The sequence below is a fragment of the Triticum urartu genome, unplaced genomic scaffold (assembly GCF_003073215.2).
Source record: "Triticum urartu cultivar G1812 unplaced genomic scaffold, Tu2.1 TuUngrouped_contig_6089, whole genome shotgun sequence".
NCBI classification, from domain to species: Eukaryota; Viridiplantae; Streptophyta; class Magnoliopsida; order Poales; family Poaceae; genus Triticum; species Triticum urartu.
Genome location: NW_024116819.1, coordinates 1 through 8,230, shown reverse-complemented (window position 1 = coordinate 8,230; position 8,230 = coordinate 1). Strand labels below are relative to the sequence as shown.

At 42.9% G+C, this 8,230-nt stretch overlaps 1 protein-coding gene across 1 annotated transcript; it reads left to right on the top strand.

Annotated features, from left to right (window-relative positions):
• The first annotated feature begins 2 nt into the window (after positions 1–2).
• On the top strand, positions 3–4,781 carry LOC125530124 (F-box/LRR-repeat protein At1g67190). The gene is made up of 3 exons (XM_048694525.1): positions 3–205; positions 327–1,808; positions 4,408–4,781. The coding sequence occupies exon 2, from the start codon at positions 508–510 to the stop codon at positions 1,747–1,749; it is 1,242 nt and encodes a 413-aa protein (XP_048550482.1). The 5' UTR covers positions 3–205; positions 327–507; the 3' UTR covers positions 1,750–1,808; positions 4,408–4,781.
• Positions 4,782–8,230: the final 3,449 nt, after the last annotated feature.

The window sequence follows — 8,230 nt, the reverse complement described above, 5'->3', positions numbered from 1 at the left end:
GCGCCGGTGCGGGGCGCGTGCCCCCTGGCGGGGGCGGCGGCGCCCCAAATGGATTACGGCGCGCGGGGCGGCGGTCGACTGATTCCGGCGGGAGAGAGGAGGAGGCCGTTCTCGTTGGCGTCGTCGCCACCGTCGTTCCCGTTCTTCCTCATCGAGTCCCTGCCATATCTACTCCGTCTACAATCTTTGGCGATTGGGTTTTGAGGTATGAGCATGTTTTCATCCAGTGATTTGTTAAACCCCACTTGCCTCCATGATTTCTGGGTGTGTCCGTGCCATCTAGATCCGCCCCGCGCTAATCACTGCCTATTATTGCTGTCTCACAGGGAAGGAAGGTGATTGGATCGAAATTTATGATTCATAGGATTTATATATTGATGATCGCACATCCTGATATGTTTGCAACCCAGTGAATTTCGTTGAGCACTATACTTGTGTTGACTGTGATTGGGCAAATTCTGCATTAGAATTTTGCTGATAAAATTGGACATCAATTGGCTGCAAATTATGGAGCACCTCCCGGTAGAAGTTATTGGCAACATCCTTGCACATCTTAGTGCTGCACGAGATGTCATGGTTTCCTCTGCGGTTTGCCGGAAGTGGCGGGAGGCCTGCAGGAAGCATCTCCATTCACTGTCCTTCAATTCAGACGACTTTCCTCGGGACATGACCACACGTCAACTGGAGATCATCATCACACAGACTATATTTCAGACGATGGGACTGCAATGCCTCTCTATTCACATAGATAACACACATGAGTTCTCTGCAGCACCTGTGATTGCATGGCTAATGTATACCAGGGAGACGCTCCGGTGCCTGTATTACAACATCCAAACCAACCCTAATGTAAACATCCTGGAGAAGTGTGGGAGACAGAAGCTGGAGGTGTTGGATTTGGACCATAACACAATCACCGGTGTTGAACCAAGCTACCAGAGGTTCACTTGTCTTAAATCCCTTTATTTGAGGCATGTGAGCATTTCTGCCCTGGATTTGAGCCTTCTAGTTGCTGCTTGCCCCAAGATCGAGTCACTAGCACTTGATGTCCTTGAGATTGTCACTTCTGATTCGCAGTCTACAATGGAATTAACAAGTCATACCTTGAAAAGCATCTTCGTAAAAACAGTTGGCGTGGATAAGATCATACTCGATGCAGATAATCTGGAGGTCCTGCACCTGAATGCTTTGAACCTTGATCTGTTTGAGCTCTCTGGGAAGGGTACACTAAAGCATCTCAAGATTGATGACGTGAGTGTTACACATTTGGATATTGGGGAGAGTACAGATCATCTGGAGGTTGTGGATGTGAGTAACTTTATGATAGTCTGGCCAAAGTTCTACAATATGATATCTAGAGCATGCAACTTGCGGATGCTACGTTTCTGGGGTGTTGCGTTTGATGATGATGATGAGATTGTGGACTTGGAGACTGTTGCTGTTGCATTTCCTCTTCTAAGGCATCTTTCACTAAGTTATGAATTACGAGATGGGCTACTGCAAGGATTGTCACCACTGGAGAATGTTTCGGTTCTGGAACTTGGTTGGACAGTAATAAGTGAGCATTTTGGACCCTGGGTGTTTGGAATGATTGAAAGGTGTCCAAATCTCAAGAAACTTGTCATTCATGGTGTTCTTTCTGAGGCAAAAACACGCGAAGAGCGCAAGATGTTGGCAACCTTTACCTCTTTTATTGTTTGTCTCATGAGAAAGTATGTGCATGTGGATGTGCAATTTGAGTATGAGTGATCAGCCACTAGGTCGAGTGGGCATTCATTATCCTTGTTCAGTGCAACTCTTGCAATCAGGTAATCTTTTGGGGGTTTTGGACTTCGGTGTATTCCAGCACAGCCTCATTGCAACTCTACTTTCTGCAATTTCTTTCTTTTTTAAATGCCTTATAGAAATGTCTCATCTTTGGCTATCTTCATGTAAAATTAATCTTGGTTGGTGCTATTATATGTTGCTTATTTTGGTGCTGCCTTGTCAATTTGTTTATCTAAATAATTACTCTGTGAAGTCTTGGTTCCTCACCCGTCACATGAGTCGAGGAAAACTTTGGAACCTTCAGAATCATGCTGTGTTGAAACAAAGTTAATGTATATATTACAAATAGGTACAACATAACTGGCTTCTTCAGCTCCTGTTGAGAGTGATATAGTTGTAGCTGTTGTCATATGTTGTTATGGAACTCTGCTATCCATGTAGTCATCAATGGTTACTTGAACACCCATATAATAGAGAGGCTGCCTTTTCACATTTCCACTTCCTTGCGCATATCTGCCTCAATATGAGGGCATTGTTTTGCGGTATAATCTGCTCACCTGTAGCATTCAGATTTGTATTGTGTCTCATGATAGAATATTAAATTGCAACACATGCTTCCAGAGAATTAACTAATCCCTTATAAGCTATAACATGTCATAGCTAATTTGTTGATGTAGTAAATGGTGTGTGTGTGTGTGTTTACCATTTTGGAGATAAAAGAAAGTTTTTCTGCCTTCACATTAAGTTTGTATATTATGTAGACAAATACTACCCTTTGAAGAGATGAGAAAGTATCTGTCTATCCGAGATCTTGAAAGTTTGATGTAATTACGTGCTGATACATTAGTAACTAGCAAACAGCTATAAAATTCAGTACGCATGCACTTATGCTCTTTCCATTCGGTAAATCTTGCCCATGACGTCCTTACACTTGAGTACCTATACTAGCTTATGTTTGTTACTTTGTTTTAATGCTCAATGCTACACCGGTAGGGGTAGAGGGCTTTGAATAGATGTTAGTCAGTTCAATCAGTGTAAGCTGATTTTTATCACAGAAGAGCCTCGGGAGGGACATGACATACAATCAAGTTTATGGATTTTTGAAGCTTTGACTAGTTCTGCATTTAACAAGTCCACTTCAGTTTACCATATGTGAAGATGTACAACTACTTACAAAGTTTTTGGAGCTTTAGAGCTTGTGTTCTGATTTTCCATGTCGTGAACTATTTGCTACCTTCTGGTTGCTCACCCTACCTTCCATGGGAAAAACGGCAATCTGCTCAGTTTATGATTACACATACATGGAAGGTAGGGTGAGCAACCAGAAGGTAGGGTGAATACTGACAGACACTGCTTTAAACTGAATATAAGAAATATTGTATTTGGTCATTTGATGCTATGGTATCTTGCTTAACAGACAGGAAGACTTTTATGTATATTCAGAACCAAATCGCCTAGGAACCACAAATTATTGACCTGATATTTTGGTTTAAGCTGCAGCGATGCAATATCTCACTCTGAGTAATATTGAGTACGATATTGCTGTATTTGGGATGCAATATTAGGTTTATGGTATCTAGTCCATATGCGTCTGCTGTCAATTCTGATAAGATCGCATGCTTTGCATGGCCCAGGATCAGTACCTGGAGCTTATTGGCTTTGTCTAACCTGTGAATGTGCTCGATGGCTAACTATAATTTCTTTTTTAGCTTCTATACTGTCCGTGCAATAGTAAGTTCTATTTAATACCAGGCAAACCATTGCTCTTCTTGAGCAGCTCACTAATATATGCTATTATATCCACTTGTCAGTAAAGCACGTAGTTCCTGCCAGAACTGTTTTTTTAGAATCATGTTAGATCTGTTTGAACAGTAGTTGTTTTGTTTAAACACAATTCCATGGTGTAAACAAGTTAAGGTAAAGTGTCATTTGGATGTAGCTAAGAACTAGATAATTTGTACTAGCATAGTCACGTGCATAGTTATGTTATGCACGCCCAAAGATATATGTATATTGTAATGTTATTGTTTCAAGGAGATGTGCTGTTTTATTTTAGAATGACATTGGGAATTGATCACCTAATGAATTAATGGTTTTATGGGATTTAAGAATAACAAGCGATTCGTGTGTCTACTTTTGTGAACAATCAATATGCCAATTCAGTAAAAAGGGAAACTATTAGGTTATGTCAGATTCTAGCCATCTTTCGTGGTAACATGTTCCTGAAGCACTGATTCTGTAAGGAAACGGTGGCAGACAAACCAACGTTATCTTGTTTTTACCTTCACCCTTCTCTAAAGGATTAGTAGCTTCCTAGCCTAGATGTCTTATTACTGCCTGCTGTCAACTGTGTTGTGCTGTTTCACTTATTAACCATGTACCTGGAATCTAGCAGCTCCTAGATGAACTATTCTGTGACAGTTCTAGGCTTCTATGATTGCTTCACTTTTTTAAATACTTTGCTTTCTTATGATTTTTGTAGCAACATCACCTCATCGTTTCGACTTAAATACAACAGGATAAACTGATAGATCAAAGTTTTGTTCTTGTATTAATCTAATCTAGTAGTGTTAGAGCCTCTATCATCATGCAGTGCAACATAGATAAATTTATGCCTAATGCATTCTATGCATCTTGCAGCTTTGCTTCTGATCCTACTTCATGACGAGCATATATTTATATAATTGGCAGCTGCTGTACCACCGGACATGGTTAAAGAAAGCTTGAGACCACCTATTCACAGAATTGCAGATTCCTGTATTTGCCCATCGCATTATAGCACGGACGGCAGAACGAGATGCGATTCCTTTTTCTGAGAAACCCTCTCCCTCTCCCCTGCTTCATTTGTTCAGCTGTAGTGGAATGATTCAGTTGAGATTTAAGTGCACATCATGTCAAACATCTATTGGATATTCATGAGATTAGAATTCGGTTCGAGATTCTCTTGATATGTGCTGCCAGAGTGCAAGTTTTTGTAAACTATACCATTAAAAGCTTACAGTTGCATGCCCTTAGTGGACCTTCTCCTCAGAAATGGGTATCCGGTGTCCACTGTGCCACTTTTTATGTCTTGATATTCCTTGCCCAGGGTGATCTCCACTGCATGGCAGCATCACTGCCTAATCTTTATCACCCAAGCTGAGTGTTATAATACCTGAGGGTAGCATCTCTGCTATTATTCCATCTGAACTTAAATTCTATTTACAGTTCTTTACTACTATAACAGAACCATATTCGGCGCGGCGATCATATCAAACGGGGGCTCCGGGTTGGCTTGCCAAATTGACATTCCTTTCTGTAAACGCGGCTCCACTTGCCATATGCGCTTTCCCTTTCTTATAGTATTAACAAAATGAAGGGCTGATTTGGTTGATTGGTTTAGTTCAGCAAATGAACAAAACTTTGAAGAAATTCATATGTAATACTTACTTTGATTCTGTTATTTCTTTTGGCGGCATCAAGTGTCTGCTTGCACCCCTTCATATCTTCATATTTTAAGTGCCCTTCATATCTTCATATTTTAATGGCCCTTCATATCTTCATTAGTGCTAAACTAACAATTGGGTTATAAGGCGAGGAACTCATGGTAGCCAAACGTATCCGAATGCGGCGGATTAGTCAGCTGAAGCACGGAGTGAAATGAAATAAACAAAAGGTTGGACCTGTTCCGTGAAATACTACGCAACCGCGGACACGACCAATCAGAAAGTTCAGATCATTGACTTTTCTGCTGCTGCTGCTGCTGCCCTTGCTTTCAAATTAAAGTTTGGAGGTGAGACTTTCGTATTATCTTGGATCGCTAGAGTTTATATTTATATAGCGTCCCTTTTCGTTCTCAAGTGGATAAAAAATCTGAAGCCGTGGAAGCAAGCATCTGCATCTTTGTTAAAGGTACACCTCTCCCTGAAAAAAAGAGATAATCTCAAAGCCACTTAACTAAAAATGCGGTTTATCAGTCTAAGCAATCTTAACCCTTGCCGTGTCTATATAAGTGAAACGAACCGCGTCGCCTTTCCAAACGAAAGAGGGTATGTCACATCTAACCTGATGTCCACTATATTTTTTCTATCTCAGTTTTTTTTGTTCCTTATTGCTGCGTTATTTGTGAGAGCTTAGATGCGATATTTTTAGAAAATATCTAAATGTGAACTAGACCAACTGAAACAAAAATGCCACAAGAAAAACAAATGTTGCTAGTACAATCGAAGAGCTGGCTTTCTGAATTTCAAAAGTAAAAAAAGAGAGATAGAGAGATAGAGCTGGCTTTCTGCGACGCGTCGTTTTTACCTCAGTGATTTACCACGGTAGCACGGCGGAAGAAAATGAAGAACCGTTCGCCAGAACATGGATGCCAGTTCACTTGGCGATCTGCCTGTACATTCTCCCCTCTTAAAACAAAAAAAAGCTGCGACGACTTGACACTTACTACAGGCCCAGCCCATCCTTCCCAAGAGATCTATCAATCAAACCTACCGAATCTCTCTCAAAATAAAATACTCCAACTGCTGACCTTGGCTAGTACAGTACGTACTGGAGTCCATATTTCTTTTCCTAGGTCGTGTACTGTTCCGTATTTCGCTGGAGTGGACCGGGCAGTGGGCAGGCTCCGGCACATGAACCAGAGACTCTTTCTCATCTCACCTTTGACCAACTCTAAGCTAGTGTATAACAAGACTTTTTTTCACAATGTACCACAACAAGACTTCAGGGTGAGAGATAAAAAAGTTTAGAGCATCTATAACCGGACCCCTTATATCCATCTCAAACGCCCGGGCAGGCTGTACGGACAGTGACCGGTCACAAAAACGCAACCCAACCATATCCTTCATATCCGTCTCAAACGTCCGGACTAACCGGCACCCCTCATATCCATCTCAAATATGAGGACGATATGAGGGCTCGCGGACGCGCCCGGGCATGCTTGGTCAGTCCGCCACGTATGACGCGACCCCACCTCGGACCACCTTTTCTCTTTCTTTATTCATTTTTTTCTTTCCCTCTCTTCTTCTCCACCAATCATGTATAAGTGACCGGATATATGAAAAAATTTATAAAAAGTGTGGCTTCACGGACGAAAAAATAAGGTCTCAAAATGAACACGCCCGATCACTAACCGGGTGCGGGTCAAATTAAAGGTAGGTGGCTGAAGATGCTCTTACTGCTCTCTCTGTTTCATATTGGTTGTTACTGATTTAGTATAAAACGTACTAAATCAACGACAACTAATACGAAACGAAGGGAATAGCAATTTATGGCCAACGAGTATGAACGCATCTTCTCTCCATCGTCGCCGCGTCACGAAAACTTCTTTTGTTTTTGCTGGAGGCGCCACGAACACGTTGCGCCATTGAAGGCCCTACTGGAGGCAAAGAGGATTAAGCACTAGCAGCATCTAGCCAGCTCGCAACTTGGCCTCTCAGATCAACCTAAACAAACCTGGCCACCAATCAGGTCGCAACAAGTGTCCTCTGCCCCCTACCAAAGCTAGAGCGATCCACAACGTCTATCTCAGGGGGGTGCAAAGGCTCTCCTCAAGATCGAACAAACATATAGGAAAGAATCTTCCCAATATGTATTTGGCGCATGACGAGGCATCGATGCCGACCCACGGATTGAAGAATCGGAAACGCACGGGGAAGACAAAGTCCCCAAACCAGCCCATTTTCCACGCGCCCCCGAAACTGAATTCCATGTTGAAGGTTTCTTTTTTCTCTCCCACACTGGATCGGTGGTGCACCATATCTGATATGTTTATGCCCGGTGGTGCCATGGTTAGGAGTGGCCGCGCGAGTAAACTAGAATACTACAATTGTTGGTGATATGTGGAGGGGGAGAACATATGGTTGACAAATCAGCCCCCCTCTCTGCTTTCAGGTTTCAAGAGAAGAGACGGGAAGGAGAGGTGGATGGAGGGGTGGAACAACTTCTCAAGCCCCCCTCTCTTTTAAAAAGCTTGTGAGCCTTTTCTCCTCTCTATTATTCCTTTTAGGAAACGATTTTTCTCTCTCTATTCAATGCCCCTTTTGGTCGAGTACTTGCCGTCTCAGAGGAGCGCGGCCAATGGGGGGCGAAAGGTGGTTGCGAGGAGTGGAGCAGGAGGAGACAGAAACGCTGACAGCAAAGGCCTACCACACACACACACACCCCTCTCTCTCTCTCTCTAACCCTCTCCAGCAGCTCTCTCTTCCCTCTCTATCTATACCCTCTCTCTCCATCACACACAGACACACAACTCTCTCTCTCTCTGGCCTAGGGTGTGATGTGAGTGTGAGGAAAAAGAAAGACACGGTCGTGGGACGTGTTGAAGAGGACAAGATCTTCTTTGCAGTACAGTGGACGAAACTCCAAGGCGGATTCAATTCAATTTGCCAGTGTGCGCGAACCGAGACGCGGAGGCAGAGGAGCGCCAATCCCACCACTCATTCATTCATTCATTCACCCCCCCCCCCCCCCACCCCCCCCC

Coding starts and splice junctions, on each gene's coding strand:
- LOC125530124 (XM_048694525.1), top strand. CDS start 508: ATGGAGCACCTCCCGGTAGAAGTTATTGGCAACATCCTTGCACATCTT.